General features: G+C 39.2%; 2 protein-coding genes across 3 annotated transcripts; both read left to right on the top strand.

Annotated features, from left to right (window-relative positions):
- Positions 1 to 777: 777 nt before the first annotated feature.
- Positions 778 to 6,620, top strand: praf2 (PRA1 domain family, member 2). The gene is made up of 3 exons (XM_005747306.1): positions 778 to 1,006; positions 2,630 to 2,847; positions 4,124 to 6,620. Exons 1-3 carry the CDS (start codon positions 810 to 812, stop codon positions 4,261 to 4,263), a joined length of 555 nt encoding a protein of 184 aa, XP_005747363.1. The 5' UTR covers positions 778 to 809; the 3' UTR covers positions 4,264 to 6,620.
- Positions 6,621 to 7,766: 1,146 nt separating this feature from the next.
- Positions 7,767 to 19,513, top strand: nfe2l1a (nfe2 like bZIP transcription factor 1a). 2 transcript variants are annotated; one of them, XM_005747307.1, is made up of 8 exons: positions 7,767 to 7,828; positions 9,513 to 9,882; positions 10,399 to 10,581; positions 14,943 to 15,005; positions 15,104 to 15,241; positions 15,363 to 15,507; positions 15,907 to 16,539; positions 16,687 to 19,513. In XM_005747307.1, exons 2-8 carry the CDS (start codon positions 9,607 to 9,609, stop codon positions 17,628 to 17,630), a joined length of 2,382 nt encoding a protein of 793 aa, XP_005747364.1. In that variant the 5' UTR covers positions 7,767 to 7,828; positions 9,513 to 9,606; the 3' UTR covers positions 17,631 to 19,513. The 2 variants fall into 2 exon arrangements, with proteins under 2 accessions (XP_005747364.1, XP_005747365.1); XM_005747308.1 differs by lacking the exons at positions 7,767 to 7,828; positions 9,513 to 9,882; positions 10,399 to 10,581 and adding an exon at positions 13,912 to 14,365.
- Positions 19,514 to 20,826: the final 1,313 nt, after the last annotated feature.

The raw sequence follows: 20,826 nt of genomic DNA on the forward strand, positions 1-20,826 counted from the left end.
TGGGGAATGTGACTGTATCTAACTGAAGATGGTGAAGCAGCAACCCTGAGGTGATGAAGGCAGACCCATCATTTGAAGTAGTGGTCACACATTCTGTAGCCCTCCACTGCAACCCTAAGGAGATCCTGAGACAGCTGGAAGGAGCTAAGCAGGATGGACGGAGGACCATAAGAGGGTCGCAGAATACTCACAGCAGGATGTAATCTTAGACCTAAATCGGTCACTGGTGACCTGGTAGATGTGAAGAGGTTAAGCAAGCTGTACAATTAACGGCACCGCACAACACACTAAAATAAATAAATAGATATATAAAAAAGTCCAAATTTGACACAAAAACAATCACATTTGATGAACATACAAAACAAAGGAAGAACAACCCAAAGAGCCATTTCAACAGTTATGTCTTAGTTTTTGCACATTGATACATGAATGTTTTAAATAAAAGGCGATTACTGGCACAGCACTTTTTTTTCCTGTGCCACGCGTGGACTCTGTGTAATATAATCGATTTTACTGAATACAGTCGAAACTAGGTGCTAATTGATAAAAATGGCAAACGTGGCAGTTTAACTAATGTAAAACATTTTAACATCCTAAAATATGCTCCACTTATTGACTGAGTACAAAACACAACGAGCTACAAGTGAGTGGTAATAAGAGGTATTAGTAAGGATACTTCAGTGTTCCCAAACTACTGCGTGGACGAGCGCGCATTCTCGCTATTAGGGATTGCGCGCTCGAGCCAGTTCGGCTCTGGAGCGTTCTTCCCCATTTCTTCGTCCCCCGTTGCACTCTGGGAAAGCTCGTGTATGTATCGCTTAGAAAAGATGGCAGGCGTACAGCCGCCACCCCTCCGGAGTCTGGATGATTTCCTCCTGTGTTCGGCCCGGTTCGCCACGCCAGATGTGCGTAACTTGGACCGCTGGAATAACCGCATCATTAACAACCTGCTTTACTACCAGAGCAATTATTTCCTGTGCGTGCTTGGCTTCCTGCTCATAGTGGGGTAGGTTTCGTTGTTCTGACGTGGTCAGCACCCCCCTCTCACACTGACCATTCTCTCTCTCATTCTAGTAAGCAGCAAAGTTTATGAATTTGCAGGGTTGTGCTGAACTCCTTTTAGTGACTTGCATTTCAGCAACAGCCAAAACGAACAGGCTCCATGATCATGACATCGTCTCTTGGCTATACAGTTTCACACACGAGAGCGAGACACAGATTTGGAGTAATGAACATCTTAGTCAGATTATGCCAACCTCCATTTCTCGTGGGAATGGAAGAAGGCAGCTGATCTCAATGATCTGTTACAGCACGTTAAAGTAAATGCCACACAGTCCGAGAACTAACATATTTCCTTCCAGTTCTATCCTTAAACCCAAAATTTGAGGTTGTGCACCAAGAGTGTGTGTTGTTTTGGTTTTTTTGTTTGTTTTTATAGAGTAGCAAATTGGGAACAAACAAGTTTTAGAGACCGGACAGTGAGCTCATAGGAAGGATGAAAAGCGTATTAGAAATAAACATCAAACCAAACAACCTCCACATTGGTTCAAGTTTAATTACTTTAATTGTGGACAGACCTCCTGCCTCCATAAACGTGCACTAGGAGAATCTTCTGGACCACACTGAACCAAAAGATTCAAATGCAAGTTGTAACTTTAAGGAGTGGAGCAGATGACTTGGAGGCATATCATCCAGTTTCAATTTGACTAATCAAGATTATCTTCTTATGTGACAAGTACATAAGGTGATGAAAGAAGTTTGTAGTAGTTTCTCTTCTGGCACAATATGGCTTGCTGGTATGCACCACAATTTAGATTATTTACACTGAATGTAAGAAAAGCACTGTTTGTGTTTTTGTTTTTTTCCTCAAGAAACTCAAATTACTTTCTTTAGGACATTGAATGCACACACTGTTCATCTGCTGTAGACAGTTTTTCAGACCCACGTTTTTGTTGAACTTTGAATTTAGTTTCCAACAGGACTGCTAACATATTCAATGAATTCATGTAGAGTTACTTTATATAGTACACTTAGTAATATCCAAAGTCTGTATATGACAATAACATAGAGAGTGAATCAGGACAACGTTCATTACAGTTAGTCCAAATAACAAAGGCAGACGACAGATCAGGGGTCTGTACCAGAAAGCAGGATCACTGACCAGTCTCTTGGTCTGAGTGAACGGGGTTTAAGCAGCTGATTTCTCAGTGACTGGCAGAACCAACAGAGAATCTCTCAGTAATACTTGTTTTTTCCTTATTAAGCATTAAGCTCCTAGGACCTGGCGTCCACATATGTGGACATCACATTTTGGGTTGTCTGGACCAAAATACTAAATTTTGCTCTACAAGGACCTGATATCCACTTACGAGGATATTATACTGCCACTGTTCTATCGAAATTTAAAACTAATTTCTTCATATGTGGATGTCATTTTTTTCAGAACCAAAAATCAGGTAAAAAAAAAATCACGTAATTCTTTATTTTTACAGTCATCAGGTCCCAATCAGCCCAAATAGCAAAGAGAAATTGAAAATGCATGACATGAAAGAGTTCGGGTCTTTGGAGGTCAAGATGCTAGTCTCATTATGTATATCCATTACTTACAGTTATTCCTGTCTCCTCTCAGGTATTTCGAGCCCTTCCAGCTTTTCACTGGCATGACGGTGGTCACCTTGTTGTTCGCTGGCTTTGTCTGGGCTGCAGAGAACCAAGCTCCTATTCGCCGTTTCCGTAGAAACCACCCAACAGTCTCTATGTTGGCCATTCTTGTGGCTAGCTACCTCTTCATATCAGTGCTGGGAGGAGTGGCCGTATTTCTGTTTGGGATAGCCTTCCCTATATTCAGTAAGACAGAAAAATACACACTAAATCGTATGCTGCAAATTTGACCAGATTATGAAAACAAAGTTTGGCTGTTTTGGGAACCTGTGAAGCAGGCATTCTATTCACAAGTGCATGGGCTTGGTTTTGATAAATCAACATCTCTAAAGACTTTCCAAACCACTGCCATGTGATACATTGGTTTGCTTTATTAGCACTGGAGTCAACACTTGTGAGTTAGTCTGACCGATCAGTAAATTTGTCTTCATTGTTGTTTATCAAGTTGCTTTTTAAAAGACATTTCTGGAGTAGCCAGGCATTAAAGTCCTGATGCATGATGACCAGCTCTACCTACTGAGCCACAGCTAGGTGGTAGAGCAGATAGCATCATAGCCTGCATAACAGCCCCATCTTTACTTCTGTATATGGTGTTTGTCGATCAGTCTTGGTGTTGCAATGTAAAAAACGTTGATGTTTTGACTCTATGTCTCTTGCTCATATTTAAATTGAGAGAAGTTATACATATACTGAGTTTTTGTACCTGTGCTTTGATACAAAATAGGATAAATGAGGAGTTGCAGGTGAGCATTCTGGATAAAAAAAGAGAGATGAGACATTAAAAGGACACGTTGTAAATTAATGGTTATTCATTATTGGGTTGTACAATTCTCTCATTGCATTAAAGGGAAGTAGTATGAAGTGTAAAGGCTTCTTGCAGATGACAGCCTCACGTTTCTGTTGGATTCTCCTGAACCACTTATTGCTTTGTCCTTGCGGTTTCATAGCAATTATAACTCAGGCCATAGGTTTGTTTGTTAGGAAGTTAGTTTAAGTTCTAAAATCAAACTTATGAAATTATGCTGTGGGTAGAGCCATCATATTTTTGGGTTGTCGCTCTAGAAAAAGACTTAAAATTCTAGCCAGAACCACAAAGTTATCAACTTTTTTTGCACAAATTTGCAAAAAAGCAGCTTGTTTGGGGAAAACACAGATAAGGTTCAAACATAAATCGAAGCATGAAAAATTATAAATATTATTATAAAATAAAGGCCTTTATTATTAGGTAATGTGTTACAGATAAGAAAATAGCTGCCTGGTCATCCAAAGATAACATGATTGTTTTTTGGTGTCAATATGGACAGCTGCTGAATTTGAGCAGAAGCTAGAAGAAGGAAAGCAAATAGTTTGCAGAACTTGTTGAGGACTTATTGTGTGTCTGAATGCAGTGTGTGTGGGTCTTATTCAAACAAGAAGCAGAAAAGTTCTGTTGGACAGAAAGTCTTGTCTCTCTTCTTTCCAGTGGTTCTCATCCATGCATCGGTGAGGCTCCGCAGTCTGAAGAACAAGCTGGAAAACAAACTCGAAAGCATTGGTTTGAAGAGGACTCCAATGGGAATTCTTTTAGAGGCCTTGGGACAGGAGCAGGAGGCAGGATCCTAAACAGAATGAAGAAGATGATGGTGGACAATTGGGGGGAGAGATGAAGGTGAAGATGTAGGTGGGCGATAGCAGGGAAAGAAAACAGAGCATCACAACATTACCATAGCGAGAGAGGGGGAGTCAGCCAAAAAATGTCAAGTTGTGATTTGGTTTGTTAACTGATCAAAATCAGAAGTAACAGCATGACTGACAGGTGACAGTCTCAGAAGTCAACAGATATGAAGTCATTTCTGGTCTGTCTTTGCACTTTAAGCACATTGTTTTGCAAAGTCTGTCAATTCACTACATGTGAAGTGATGTAACCATGTATTTAGCTTTCTGTGGATGATATTTCCATAGAGCTTGATAAACTCTAAATATTTCTGGAAATTACTTAAAAAGAAAAACACATACACTCTCAAAGTGGCTTATTTATATCCGTCCAGTGTGTAATATCTAGAAAATTTATTTTTACATCAAAATATGTATTTTGAAAAGAAAAAAAAGAAAGAAACAAAACCATGATTTGTGGGTTTTATTCTGTTGTGAGATCTGATGCCACAATTTAATTTTGTCCTCTGCACTCTTCAAATCAACCGTCTGAACCAGAACAAAAACTGTGCTGCATCCTGTCTCACACTGAATACCAAGTAATCCTTTTTATTTCCATATCCTAAAGTATGACAAAGCTTATTCCTAAAAGCTGTCATATGAGATTATTAGCAGAATTCATGTTAAACCAGCCCAGCCTGTTTACTTTGAATAATGAATCTAACCGCCCAAGTATCAATCCAACCATGTTTTCCTCATACAATTACAAATCAATTGTATAATGTTAACTTCAAAAATGTCTTCAAATATATTTTTCCCTGATTTTTAGTACTCTACTGTTTTCAGTTATTTCTTTTCCCCGTTGACATAATAGTATTATTAGTACTAAAAACTAAAACATCTAGGTTGCACAGGCAAAAACCTCAACTTAAGGCTTCGCAGTGGAACTTGTGTATTCAATCAGCGACTTTAGAGTGGCTACTTCCATATTTTATGTCAATTCTTTGGTAGAGCTGAAGTGTAACGTCCAAATAAATCTGACTGTCCTGCCAATACGGGACATTAGAAGTCAAAATTACAAACTATCTATCAATCCATTTGTAACAAGGCAATAAATGTAGTGTAACCTATAAACATTATAGCATTTAAGCTAATATGGTTTTGTGGAAGCAGCAACAGAAATTGACTTTATAAGATGGATATTTTGTATTAATACAACAAGCAGAGCCAAAATCTTGAAACACCCTTGGTATTGTAGTAACCCAACCTGTATTAACCAAATTTTTTATAAGTCAGTTTCCTGTTTTTGGTGCTAAAAATGGGGTTGTGCTACAAGAAAATCTTGGTGTGATATGAAGAATGAGGTCAGGATAAATCTGATTGATTGTAGAAATCTTTGAGGACCAGTAAGTGCAGAATAGGTGTATGAAAGAAACAAATTAATATTTAAAAATAATTATTATATCTATTTTCTCAAGAAGAACAAGCTTTACTCACATAGCTCCCCATTACATTCCACATCTTCTTATCACTGGGATTGCCCAGTCTCTCAGTGCTGACAGCTGATTAAACCATTTCAGGAGGAGATCAGTAAAGTAAAATTTTCTTTGAATTTCTTAATAAAGTTTTGTTACCATAAATAAAATGCATTGCCTGCTTTAAGAGCATTTGTGGTAACAGTACACTTTTCTCCTAGCCACACTGATGTGTCTCAGCACAGACTGTCTGAAAATCTTCTTCACTATTTTTCTGGACTGTAGAGAAAATGTTGATAGACTTTAGTGATCTCGCTTGTGACTGAATATATTATTTTAATCCTATTTGTGACTTTTCTTCTGTTCATTTCAATGCAAGTTTGCAAATAATGCTTCAAAAAGGTTCCTCCAGTACTGTTCTCTTTAAACCAGTCATTATGAAGTAAACAATATAAGATTTTGTTTATGTGTGCACTTTTTAATGTTTAAAGAACTTGTTACCCTGTTGTATATGTGCCATTACAGATTTGAAAATCTCTGTTAGTACAGGTAAACACAGCAATCATGATTCTTATAGATCCTGAACAAGTCATGCTTCTGCTAATCTTTTTTTTAACCATCAGCCAAACCTCTTAATGGTTGGTCTGACCCTGCTTCACAACATAACTTTGGACACTTAAATCCGAGCTGCAAGAATGTAAATTGAAAGAAGTTTGTTGAATGACGATAAAAATGTAACAAATCCTGAAGTGTTGCCTTCAAATCAGCTTAATGTTTGAATTGTGTTTCTTGAACAATGTCCTGGAATGTTTATAGCATTTTTTTATAAATAAAAAAGAATGTCAAACTGCAGTTTGTGCTGATTTTCTAGTAAGCAATGCCAAAAATGGAATAAATTCAACTAAATTAATGTGCAAAAAAACATGATATAGAGATTTTCAAAGAACCTTTGGTTTGTCAGAATGATGTACCAAGTAAATATCTTACAGTAAAAGTATGACAGCGAACGCCAGACAGAGGTCACAGTCAACTAGTTGGCAGGTTAGAATACAGAAGAAATTATATCAATCTATCTTACTTCACCAAATGTTATAAAAAGAGGCAGATTTTAACCTAGGTCTGTCCTTACATTGTATCTGTGGCTTTAATGTGCTCGGCTGTGGTTATAGAGCTGACATGACACCCAGGGAAATCACTGTAGCAGTTGTGTGTTTTTGGCCTCTGAGCAGCATCTGAAGGTAGGGAGCATCTACTATGAGGCACTTTGACATTGTATAGGTCAGGGGAAACTCCTTGTTTGCTGCAAGATGATGGAAAACAATGTGATTCACCTTAGAACAGACAATATATCTATGTGACAGAGATTTATGATCTATATATTTTCTTACTTATGTAATTCTTATTTCTTTGTGCATTTCTGGTGACCCTTCTCGAGAGAGTGAGCACAACCTGAATGCTCAGTTTCAGGTCTGTTTCTTTGCGCTTGTTAACTTTACAGTGTTAATTCTAGACAAACACAGTGGACATTTTTCGATGTTAGGGATGTAGCCATATGATATGCTCTGCTGGTGATATTCAAAATATCATATTTAGAAATATGTTAGTAAAATTACTTATTAGTCCCTGTATTCTTATTTTGATTGCTGGGAGAAAGACACAAATCACGAGACCAGCAGCCTGTTCTTATATTTCACATTCACTAATAAATTATAGTAAACTGTTTGCGACAGACCGAAGTAACACGTCTTCAAAATCTGCCGTCAGCTTTGCGTGAACGGAGAGGAAACTTCACGGCCTGTATTATTGTTGTCGCAGGCATTACTTGGTGAGCAATATTTTGTTTATTTCTTTTAAAAGAAGTCCCCAGCTTAAGTAGGGAAATGCTAACACACACGCCAGTGGGTTTTTTTTTTTCCTAGGGAGGGCTTATTACACGTCACCACGAGGGTGCTACTTTAAAAAGGTCCCACCCTCCAGGGCAGTTCTAGTGAACAGAAACATAAGCTGCGGTAGTGTAGGAGAGATCAACAAACACCCTGAGCACACACTAAACCTGACTGGTAAGACAGCATCTTTTATGCCCACACTTATTATCGATATATTAATTACTTTGATGTGCTTTTGTATATTATTTTGTGTCTGTATACTTCTGTGTGAGGGTGTGTTTGGGAGTCGCCAGTGGAGTCACAGCAGTATCCCGGTAATGCTGTATAATGTACGCTACTAACGTGCTTACACTGTTAGGCTCTCGTTGTGTTATGTTTCTTTTTGTAGGGTACAAATAAAATGCATGTGTATGTATAAACGGCTTCTCCGCGATAACACAGTTATCAGGATGTTCTGGATGATCGGGGATAAAAACACTGTGCAACCTGCTGCTCAGGCTCTCCGACTAGATTCCCGTCATATTTATAACCAAGCCTAATTTCAAGAGGCAATGTTACATAATACATGTAAAATGCAATCGTATTTTACAAAGTAAGATTTAACATTTGACATATACAAGAGCCAGCCGGACCAGTAAAGACACACATTAATCCAGTAGCAGAGAAACATTTTTCTGAATTACGATTACTTGATACTTGGTAATAGCCTAATACGCTTTAATTGATTCTTATGGTTATGATCATAAGATGAGAAGACTGATCAGATAACAACAACATTCCTCAATTCTAGCTTTTCATTCTTTTTCCGCTAATTGCTTTTTACATTACACAGAATTGTTTGATAAACTGAGAAGGGGCTAAAATGTTATGATTTAATATTGTTTTACCTGTTCATTTAAAATCCACTCACTTATGACCACAAATCAAAGTTAGCTACTGCTCTTCTGTGTGTAAGAGAGAGTACTGAATTCCTTTGCGTTCACACTTTTTTCACAGTTGTGGGCGCTAACAACTTTTCCGTAGGAAACCCTGAGTTTATTAATCATACTTCCCACAATGAGAAGTTTGCAGGGCTGTATTAGTTTGCCAGGTACCAAGTACAATGCCAGATGACTGTCTCAGTCAGGAGTTCTACACCACCTTCTCTAAACAGATCACCACAGAAGTAAAAGTAAACTCAATTCTTGGATGGAGTACATGGAGAGGGGTTTTCCAGGCAAACATTGGTAGTTACATCATGTGGCTGCAGTGAGTAAAATAGGCGTTGTGTGCCAGGCAGGTGGTTACCAAAGACTTTCTAGAAGTAGGTCAAAGTTACTGAGAGCAGTGATACAGGCCAGCCCTGCCCTGTGCCTGCCTTATCTCCTCATACTAACTGTCAGAGCTCAACTGCTCTAAAGCAGGCTACACTGACAGTGGAAGATTACATTTGATAGCTGGAGTTAATATCAACATCATAATGGTGGGGGGTGTAGTACTAGCATCAATTATAGGCTAATCGAAGGGTAATTCTAGTGGTTAGAGCATAGCAGTAAGAAAGTTCTAACTTTGTTACAGCTGTTAAAATGAATCAGACTTTGTGAAGTTGTAAATGGGACAGAAACTGTCTGGGCATCACAGTTTTGCAGGGCTTTGCACTCAAATTACAACACATTTTCATATGGAAGGGACTAAAATATATTTAATATATTTATTTGCAATGATTAAATAAGAAACAACATCTAAAATTTGCCAGATTGCCTTTTTCGGATTAGGCCCTGATCAACGGAGAATTGGTGTATTTTCCTATCTTCTTTACTTTCCCATTGAGCCACAATATAGAATAGAACCTAAAAGAGCTTCTTTTTGCTTCTTGCAGGAGAACCACGCAAAAAAAGAGACACCACAGTGGTGGTGACCAACATCAAGCTTTATAGTCTGCTTTTCTAAAACTACTGTCATCTGCCAAAACAATGCTGCACCTCAAGAAATACTTTACAGAAGGCCTTATCCAGATGGCCATCCTGCTGAGTCTATGTGGCGTGAGGGTGGACGTGGAACTGGAGCCCTACCTGCCTTCCTCTTTGCATGACATGATCCTGGGTCCAACCTCAGCCCTCACCCAAACACAGTTCCACAACCTCCGCAATCACCTGGAGGAAGGCTTGCACCCCAAAAATGTAGAACTAGATGGGTTCTCCACAGCACAAAGGCTGCTGGGCTGGGTGCGCTCTTTGGACAGACTACACGTAAAAAAATGTTTTTCTTTTTAATCGTTATCTCTTTAGTCATCAATACTTTGCATTCCAATTATAAGTTCATGCAATTTTAAGGATTAAAGGAGCAGTTTAAAAGTATGCTTAGATATGATTATAGATAGAACTGTCATGTGAGTTTGTTCAGTAACAAGTTACAGCGGGCAGCAGATTTCGCTGACTTAGCACAAAAACCTGAAACATTTACCTCTTAAAATCCACCAGGTCACCACAGGAGTAGGCTTAAGTGTATTTTTACCCACACGTTAAACAAACATAGTTTCAGAAACTACAAGATCAGATCAAATCAGAGTGTTTTACACATATCTGATCTTCTATTGTAAGATTTCTGTTTGGGCATGCTATATAAAGAATTCTACATAAAGTAGTAGCGGTGCACCTAACTCTAATCCTATACAGCTTATTGTAGGACAGCAAAATGAATGCTTTTGGTAAGACTCCTGTGATCTTGTGAGAAAAGTTCATATAATTGTGAACCTTTCTCCACAGGTTCCACATGCAGAACTAGAGACATGGCTGGTCCAGCGGGAGCCAGAACCTCTCCCCATAAGATCTCCAGACCAGGCATCCTTGCTGGAAAGAACTCCTGCTGAAATAGAGAGAGAGTTGACTGCTCTGCCTGCGGAGCCACAAGCTGAACTTGAGGATGAAGAGGAGAAAGAGGATACAGAGGTACAGCAGTTTTATATGGAGTGATTTGCAACATTTAAATATAGGTTTTTCTTCTGTTTATTTTCATCTTCATGTGCCATGCTCCTCTAAAACCATTTTGACTTATGTCTGAACTAGGTTAAGTGCAAGTGTGTGCAAAGGTTTATTACATGTTCTCTGATAAAATCATCAATAAACAGTCCCATAAGAGAACACACAGCCTTTATACAGGGATGTCTATGCTGTAATAGTTAACACTAGGCCAAAGAGAATTAAGTTACAAGGGTTGACCTTTATCCTTGAGATAACAATGTGTTATCTAGAGGATAAAATCCTGTTCACATGCAGCTTTTACAGCTGTTTGTGAAATTGTTTCTTGACAATTGGCTCTGTCTGTTTAAAGCCTTTTCTAATTGGTATATTGGCACTCATAGGGCTGGGAGTAGGGAGAAATAGATGTGAACTGAGTGGAGATGATGCGTCAATAATTTTTTCTTGTGAAGAAAGAGAGCAGACCAAGAGAACATCTGTGTATAACACCTGCCAAGCTGCTGTGTTAAACGGCCCTGAAAGTTCCATTTTTGGTTCATGAAAGTGAAAGGATACCATATGCCCGATAACCACTGTCTTACACCTCAATATGCACTGAGGCGGAGGAAGAACGGAGTGAGCGTGCTTATATGTCCAATCCATTCAATAGTTTGATTTAAAACCACAAATGTCAAACCACAGGGGACCACCAAATCATTAGGTTGCACTGAAAATAAAAATGCTGCTTCTTGTCAAATATCAACAGATTTTTACAAGTCTGTAGGTCCACCCATATTATCACTGAAGTATCAGTGTAGATATGTTGGAATGAATAGAAACCGCTGGCCATTATTTACATATATACTATATGAACGAGTGATGTCGACTAAAGAGCTGTTTTTGTTTGTTGACTGTCACCCAAACTGAGCTTGATGTCATGAGAGAGAATGAGTCAGAGATTGATGAGTCACTAGGAAACCTCACCTCACCGCACATGACCTCACTAGGAAGCTGAAGTAATAAAATCAGTACAGTTGCAACACATGAAAGAATAAAAGCAAGAGCCTGCTGTTAGCTGTAGCTTTTCTTCTTTTCTTGTAGTACACAGTTTGAGTCTTTGGGGTCACGCACACTGCTCACTACTCTTTTAATGCCCACCGACTGCTTCAACTAATGGTACTAGATACAGAATAACTGCAAGTTGTACAGTTTGAGTTTTATTTATATTTTAATCTTAATTTATTCAGATATTTTCCTAGTGAATTTCCCCCTTAAGAATTTGTTGAAGCTTGAAGTTAGGGCCTGGCCTCATTGACAGGTGTGTAGACCCAGGCAGCTGCTGATTGGACTTCTCCAGTGTCTCTGTTGTTTTGGTACCTTTTGCTAATGGCAAACAATATAACTTGTTGTGTGATATAGACTCAGTTACTGAGGACTAAATGGAGGGATCTGAGTCTGTGCTTTGCACCCCTACAATTTATGGATGAAGCTTGCTAACTAAGCTTACTAGCGTTAACGGATAATTTAGTAGTTCAAATATAGTCACATCTTAAAAAAGAAAAAACAAACAAGCGGCTCTATAGGTCTGTGTGGTGCTCCACAGTGTGACTTGTTGAATCCATGTTGATAGTTTACTTCCAGTTCATATCTAAAAATCCACTGCGGAAACAAGGCAGGTGAACTAAGGATGAATATCCCACATTGAAACAGAGCCATAAATAATAGTAGTAGTGTCAAAATGTTAACTTTAATTTTAGGTAAGCGAATGTGCTGATGAACAGTTCACTCCATGTTACTGCTTGCTGCTAGTTCCATTTAATAATGGCAACAGCTCTCACATGCCTGGTCAAGCTTTGACCAGAATTAAACACTCACATAACCTGTCTTAGTATCTGAGTACTGTAACAGTAAAAGGGCAACCACATCTCTCTCAGCTTACAGTGTTAAGGGTTTCTTGAAAAATACATAGAAAGATCACCATGAGTGTATGCTCAGAAAGATGCATTTTACATTATTTAATCATCACTATAGACGGGGTTACACACACTAAATTATGACTAAACAAAACACTGTGACCGATGCCAACAAACAGAATGTACAGTATAAAAATAACCCACATGCTGGCCAGCATGTCCAGTCAGGACAAACACACACACACACACACACACACACACACACACACACACACACACACACACACACACACACACACAGCTATCCCCTCGTCATCAAAATGAAAACAAATATAATGTCAGCTATCAGAATCAACTAGCCAGCGTACACACAAACACAGTCACACTCATACAGAATGAAAGCCTTATTAGTGTCCTTCAGCCTTGTGACTGTCTGGCTTGTTTTGAAACCTGATCACTAACTTATTGCTTACTGACACACATCGGCATTACTCCGTTTTGCAATCCCTCCTGTTTACAGCAGCAGTTCAGACATTCACAAGCAATGAGCCGTCATGCTTGTAAACAAACGCACATTATTGCATGAGGTTTTAACTTGCACTTGTGGTAGGAAGTAAACAGGAGTAGCGAGCAGTGATGAAACTGATCATATAAATAAGTAAATAAATCAGTTACATTGCTATAGTCACAACTAAAACAATTTAGCAGTTATGATGAATGGAATGATATGGGCGCAAAATGAGACACTAAGCTGAACTCCTGTCATGCAGCAGCAATCTAGCTTTGATTTATATTCTGTATGTTGAAAGCCACATATTTGTCTCAGCTGACCAGCTGCTGGGGGTCTTGTGTTTGTCTCGAAAGTCCCCAACCAGGTCAGGAAGGTCGAAGATATTTTGAGCCAGTCTGTCTGTTTGTTGCCTGGTAAAACAGAAAATGCATCTGACAGATTTCAGTATGGAAATTACCCAGTATAACTGGCACACGTGTGAAACCTTTGGTGAGCAGTAGTTGCTGGATTTGTAATTGTAATAAATAATGTATCTTTTATTAAATGTTACTGTTTGACTTTTGTGGTAAATTCTTACAAAATGTTTACCATCTTTGGAAATGAATATAAGTGGGCAACCAGGGAGATAGATATTCGTTTAATGCAGGGGTGCGGAACTTCAGGCTTCAAGGGCTGATGTCCTGCAAGTTTGAGATGTGTCCTTGATCCAGCACTGCGGATTTAAATGGCTAAATTACCTCCTCAACATGTCTTGAAGTTCTCCAGAGGACTGGTGATGAACTAATCATTTGATTCAGGTGTGTTGACCCCGGGTGACATCTAAAACCTGCAAGACTTCTGGCCCTTGAGGCCTGGAGTTCCCCACCCCTGGTTTAATGTACATTGTTTGCTAAACTGCTGGTTTGACTGTGAAAATAAATCTTGTTTTATATATATATATCCCCTCAGCCTTTCCTCTCTTCGTTACCATCTGAACGATATTCCAATGTCACGGCTGTATGTCAGTGAATCAATGTCTTGTTTGCTCTTGGCATACAGATTGATGTCATCCATGTAGAGGAGGCTGCTGACAATTACTCCATTCTGTAGTCAGTATCCATAGCCAGTCTTTATCTCACTGAGGGGGTTGAGGCCTATGCAGAGCATCTCCTTGGTAGATCTCACATGATAGTGACTTGAAGTTGGTTCGCCACATGAGTTCCTGATGAAACAACTGAAGGTCCTGATGTACAGTTCTAGGCTTTCCTGGATCCAGGTGTGGGGCATCTTGTAACCAATCCAGAAAGTGCACAATCTCTTGCTAACCATGATTAATAAACTACAGACACCACTCTCCAGACCACCCCTGAAGGTCAGCTAAAATAAGCACCCATGTGGTTATTTTTTATTAGTCCTTTATTTATCCAGGTAAAATCTCATTGAGATTAAAAATCTCATTTCCAAGAGAGACCTGGCATCATGGTAACAAATGTCAAAATACATGTACTACATATGTATATAACATTAAAACAAATACAATATCCTGTACGAACATGTGAAAAATATACAATAACAGATCAAATTAAGAGCGATATTAAAAACAATCACATTGAGTAAAAGAGTTATTCTCTCGTTCTTCAAGATGGACTTAAACTCCCCCAAGGTAACCAGTTCTGATAATTTCAGTTCCTTCTGCAGATTATTCCAGGAAGCAGGGGCAGCATATTTAAAAGCCTTTTTCCCCAATTCTGCTCTGATTTTTGGGACAATCAATTGTATGATATTGTTAAAATGAAGGCTGTATTGGTTGTGGTTTTTATGCATATAAACACATAAATAAGCAGGAATCAGCCCAAGAAGAGATTTATAGATAAAGATGTATCTGATTTCTTAGTCATCCAGCAAAGATTAACGATAGGTTAAACTCACTTTTTTTTTTTTTTTTTTAGACTTCCCTCCAGGAGTGTTTCAGGTTATTGGAGGAGACCTTCCCCTCCACACAGGAACAATGGGTAGGTTGCCACCATAGTCTGTTCTCTTCTCATTTGTTTTTAATCCTTTCCTTACGTTTAACAGTGCTCAGAATTTCTTTTGGTTGCTTTGACCTCAGCTAAATGATGTTGTTGGTGGAGTGGGGGACCTGGAGAGGCAGCCCTCAGACAGAGACTCCCTACTGTTCCCCACTGATAATCCCTCCATGGATTTTGAGCTCCATTGGCAGGATTTGCTAAATGTCATGGAACCTGAGGTGACTAGGAGAAAAAAAAAAGAAAATATATTTGCTAAATAGAGTGAGATAAAATTATGGGATAAAATTAAAAAATCAAGATACAGTAAATTTAGATACAATTCTCATTTCTGCCCTCCAGAACACAGACATGGACATGGCATCATCAGACCACAATCTAAGTTCAGGACCATCTGGAACCTTTCGAGGAAATGTGTCTGGAACAATGTCTAACTGCTGTGACAATCCTGTTACAGAAGCTGATCAGGAAACTCATTTGCAACATGGTAATTAATTTCATAATAAACCATAGCTGTTTATGTTATGTCTATGTTTCCACAGCTTTTAAAAATATCTTGGGACCCTTTTCAGTAGATGCTTAGAAAAAATAATTAGGACACTGAGCCCAACTTAACAAAATTTTGTCTGGGTTTTTAAAAATAATACAAAACATTGATCACTTTCATAGTCAAGATTACAGATAGGAATTTGTAAGTTCTAATAACTTTGGAAAACCCTTAAGAAAACTCTAGAGAAACTATATAAGATCCGGACATTTTCTAAATATATGGCATAATTTGCTTTTCTTGTTTACAGACAATTCTGTGAATGTTTGTTCCAAACCCACAACCTGTTGTAAATAATATATGTATATTTTTGCCACCATGCCCACACCATCTTTCCAGGTTTATTAGAGCCTCAATCTGAGTCTGAGCCAGTCCTGCTTCCATTAACCCCTACTGCAGAATTAGATGACCACAACTCAGCATTAAACACACGGGACACTATGAATAACATTAATGGACATCCCTTGAATAGTCCTCCAGACCAAACAGATCTGCTTGCAGAAGAACCTATAGAAGACTTCAGCATGGAGCTAATGGAAGAAGATAACATTATCAGTTTTTTATCACAAGTTGATGTGGGTAGGATGGAACCAGAACATCGTCCTGGCATTGATGTTAACTTTCAATCGTCCAATTCAACCCTACCTTTAGATGGAAATGTTATGACCCAAGACCTTGTGGGGTCTCCTTCCAGTCACCTACTGGGGTATGAAGACAATGAAGATGATCTTCCTGTTCCACTTAGTGATCTTTTAGAGGATGCTGCCATTTTGGATGAAATTAGATTGTTGGACCAGGCTCTGGAGGAAGGATTCAGTCCTGAGATGGCAGCCAGATTGGAAGATGAAAGCTGCTTCAACCATGAACTAGCAGAACAGGAAATTGGCAGTGATGATGACCACTTAGGCTCTAAGATTGCAGTCATAGAAAATCATGGTCGACCATCAACACATCATCATGGCAATTCCACAGGTAGGCAATACCATAACCATTTTATTTACAAAATCTGTAACACTTACAGTTCAGTACAGTTCTTTGAAGAGCATGATAAATAAAAAAAGTGCACATAATGAAACTGTGAAACTTACTTTGATCTTACTTTTATCTTAATCTTCCTAGATTGTGAGGGTGAGCTAGATTCAGACTCCGGTCTATCCTTGGACTTCAGCCACAGCCTTGCTTCTCCATGTACTTCTGAGGCCTCCTCTTGTTCCTCTTCGTCAACGTCCTCTTCATTTTATGTCTCAGCTACGGGAAGTTCCTTCTCCAAAGATGATGATGAAGATTCTGAGGAAGACTTAGCTGGTTCAGATGTAGAAGCAGTAATGATGATAAAGCAGGAAGAGCTTGAAGAGGAAGACATGGGGGCAGTAGGAGGAGAGAATCATGAAAATAAGCTTGTTCCTGTCGACTATTCTGATCATAGTGTGTTTCATGGGTTTTCCTGGCTGGAGCATATTGGCCATGATCACACGTATAACATGCCCTCGTCCTCCGCCTGTTCTATCCCCCTCGGCAAGATGCCTACCAAACACGCTAAATCGACTCGACAACACGATAGTGTCAAACCTTACCCACAGTCCTTTTCTAGATCCATCTCAGAGAACAAAATTTGGAGTCAGGATGAGCGCCGTGCACGAACCCTGAAGATCCCTTTCTCCAATGAGCTAATTGTTAATCTGCCAGTGGAGGAGTTTAATAGCCTACTGTCCAATTACCAGCTCAGTGAGGAGCAACTTACCCTTATCAAGGACATACGACGTCGTGGTAAGAACAAGATAGCTGCCCAGAACTGCAGGAAGAGGAAACAAGATGTGCTGTTGGGCCTGGAGGACGATGTGTCCTCTTTAAGGCGGCACCGTTCACGTCTACTAAGAGAAAAACGGGAAACCCTAAGGAATCTGCAGGAAATTAGACGCCATATGGAAAGGCTATACAAGGAAGTATTTTCCAGGTTGACAAGGGAGGAAGGGAGTCCCATGGATGCTACAGAGTACATGCTTCATTTTAAACCTAATGGAAGAAACAGTAAAAAACAGAGTCAAAGGGACAAGAAGAAGTGAAGAGATATCAAAAATGTAAAGAGGTTCTTTAAAAGGAAGTGTGACCACAAAAATGAAGGTGGTAGGTTGGTGAGGAAGGAACCCAGGGTCATTTTTAAACAAATAGTCCTGAGTGTCCAAAACCTCAAAGAACCAAGCATGTTTCCCTAAGGGTCCTTACTTGTTGGCATGATTGATGGATTGGGAAAATGGAAGTTGAGCAGTAAATGGAAAAAGACTTGATTCTGGCTTGTGTTAAGCTTCAGGGCAATTTGAGTTTTTATTTAAGCGGGTAGCGAACCCGGGACCAGCATTCTAGAATGCTAGTTTAATGCCTAAGAATTTCTTATGCTTAAAAATATTGTGTTCAACAGCCAGTGTATAGAAAACGGATAGAAGGCCTGATCCTTGCTATCAGCTAATAGACCCCAAAAGTCGTTGACACTACACTGACTATGAGCCAGCGTACACGAGTTGTTTATAGTGATAGAGGAAACCTGCACAGGGAAGACTTGGATTTGTGGGGCTCAAACCTGGGTATATTCAGTTCCTAGACTGCACTGTACCCACACAGTACCCTCAGGACAACATAGTTAATTTCCCAAAACTTGAAGACATAGGGTAGAATATTCAGATGTATATTTTCAGATCTAGGCACATTGGAAGCTTTGTGGTATTGCATATACCTTTTTTTTTTTTTGGCTAAATAAGCTATATCAGTAGGTTGTAGCATTTCATAGGACATATCCAACAAAAAAAAGATTAAATATTAGCAACATCATGTGTCATGATTTAGAATTATATGTGAGAACAAATTCTGGTAGCAGCACTGTATATTGTTGATGTTTCAGGACTGTTGGTTCAGAATGTGTGTCAATTCGGATGGACTGCTATGTAAACAACCAGGAAAATGAACAGAGATTTGCTCAGTTGTTAACACAACCAGATGGACATGCTGGCTGATACTATTGTCTAAAACACTGGGAAATACAACTATCATGGCAGGCGTTCAGTGCTTCACACAATGTAAAGAATCATTGTCTGTGATCCCTGTAAGTCAAAGAAATGCAGTAAGACAACTACATAATCAGAATCCTGTTTTTGAAATTGATTTTAAAAAAAAGGGTGAAATTTCCAACCTGCATACAAGCCTTGTTTGTATTCTATTAATTCCCAATGTGCTTGCTGGTATTCAAGGACATGGGAACTTAACTTTTTGTAATATAAAAAACATGAAAAAATAAAAATAAAAGTTTTACTTTGCGCCTAGCAGTGTTGTGTTTCTGGCCATTGATGCTGAAATATTGAATTTGGAATATATAACCTGTATACGTTTCATTCTGTATTTTTTCCCCTGCTGTTACAGTTATATATGTCAGGCAACTATTAAGGAAAAAAAATTGCTGAGAGGATGCAATCTTGCATTACAGCTAGTGTGCCCCAAAATCAAACACTTAAAATGGAAGGATAATGCAATAATGGTGAGGATGGCTGACATTATGCTAGCAATATTAATAAACACCATTTCATTGAAAGCTCTTAGTGGAAACTATCTTTTAAATTCTGCAGAACAATGCAATGTCATGTTATCACTACTGAATTTTATCCAAGCAGACTAAAGAGTCCGTGCACTCTCAGAGGTGGCATCATCTGCTGTTATAACTTGTCCTTCTACATTTTTCTAGTTTTGAGTTTAAGGTTCTCTGAGTGAGAGACTATCTCTCCACTCCGTGCATATGGAATATGTAATAGAGTGGAGAGATAGTCTTGATATGATAGAGAAAATGCTCCACACAGAAAGGCTCCAGATCACCACACCGTTCAAACCAAAGTTTCTTGCTGATAAACAGTTGTTTATCAATTTATTTATGAGCACATTTGAACAACAACACAAGTTGACTAAAGTGCTGTACAAACTAAAAAAAAAAAAAACAACTATAAATGAATATAGAAAAATAGAAAACAAGACTCAAAAGCCAAACAGCTCAGTCACAATTAAAAGCTAGGGAGTAAACATGTTTTAAAAATGTTGAGTGTTAGAGCAGTCATAATTTGAAAAGGCAGACAGCTGGCTACTGCTAAATTTACACAAATTGCGCCAAATGAATATATAGGAAGTGGACTGATTTATTGGTTATGCTGAAAATATAGCCTTTGCCAGATGTATCCTTTTTGGTTCTAGTATATTAATAGTATATTCACAATGATATGTAACAATAAGGATAGAGTTTGTAAGAAATGTGTATTGACCCTAAACAATTAGTAGCACAAAGGTATAGAACAGGTTTTATTCCAAATTCAAACTTAGAAACACAGTGTAAAATCTAAATACTACATGATATCCTGATGTTTTCCATCAGTAAGCAGTGGCAATCCTTAGTGAAACTTGTGGATCTAACATTGCTGGACTCAGACACTGTGAATGGACGAATGTAAACTGTTTATCAGAGAAACGGTGTGACTTTTAGAACACTTGAACTTCAAACTAATCGGTGTACATGTACTGTTACTGTTTTCTGATTTAAATAAAAAAAAGTATCTTTAAGCATAGTGGAATTAATGGTGACGAAGGGCTTTCAATTTCACTTTGGTGGCCTCAGAATCTCATCTCTGCTTTTCGCAGATGATGTGGTTCTGCTGGCTTCATCGGGTGATGGCCTCCAGCTCTCACTGGAACGGTTCGCAGCGGGAATGAGGATCAGCACCTCCAAATCTGAGGCCATGGTTCTCAGCCGGAAAAGGGTGGAGTGCCCACTCCGGGTCGGGGATGAGTTCCTGCCCCAAGTGGGGAGTATCTCGGGGTCTTGTTTGCAAGTGATGGGAAAAGGGAGCTGGAGAGCGACAGACGGATTGGTGCTGGAGTTGCAGTGATGCGGACGCTGCACGGGTCCGTTGTGGTGAAGAGAGAGCTGAGTGTAAAAGCGAAGCTCTCAATTTACTGGTCGATCTACGTCCCTACCCTTACCTATGGCCAAGAGCTGTGGGTAGTGACCGAAAGAACGAGATCGCGGATACAAGCAGCGGAAATGAGCTTCCTCCGAAGGGTGGCTGGCCTCTCCCTTAGAGATAGGGTGAGAAGTTCAGCCATCCGGGAGGGGCTCAGAGTAGAGTGAGTCGCTGCTCCTCCACATCGAAAGGAGCCAGCTGAGGTGGTTCAGGCATTTCACAAGGATGCCTCCTGGGTGAGGTGTTCCGGGCACGTCCCACCGGGAGGAGG

Source organism: Pundamilia nyererei, unplaced genomic scaffold (genome assembly GCF_000239375.1).
Source record: "Pundamilia nyererei isolate P.nyererei 1_Seehausen unplaced genomic scaffold, PunNye1.0 scaffold00193, whole genome shotgun sequence".
Lineage (NCBI taxonomy): Eukaryota > Metazoa > Chordata > Actinopteri > Cichliformes > Cichlidae > Pundamilia > Pundamilia nyererei.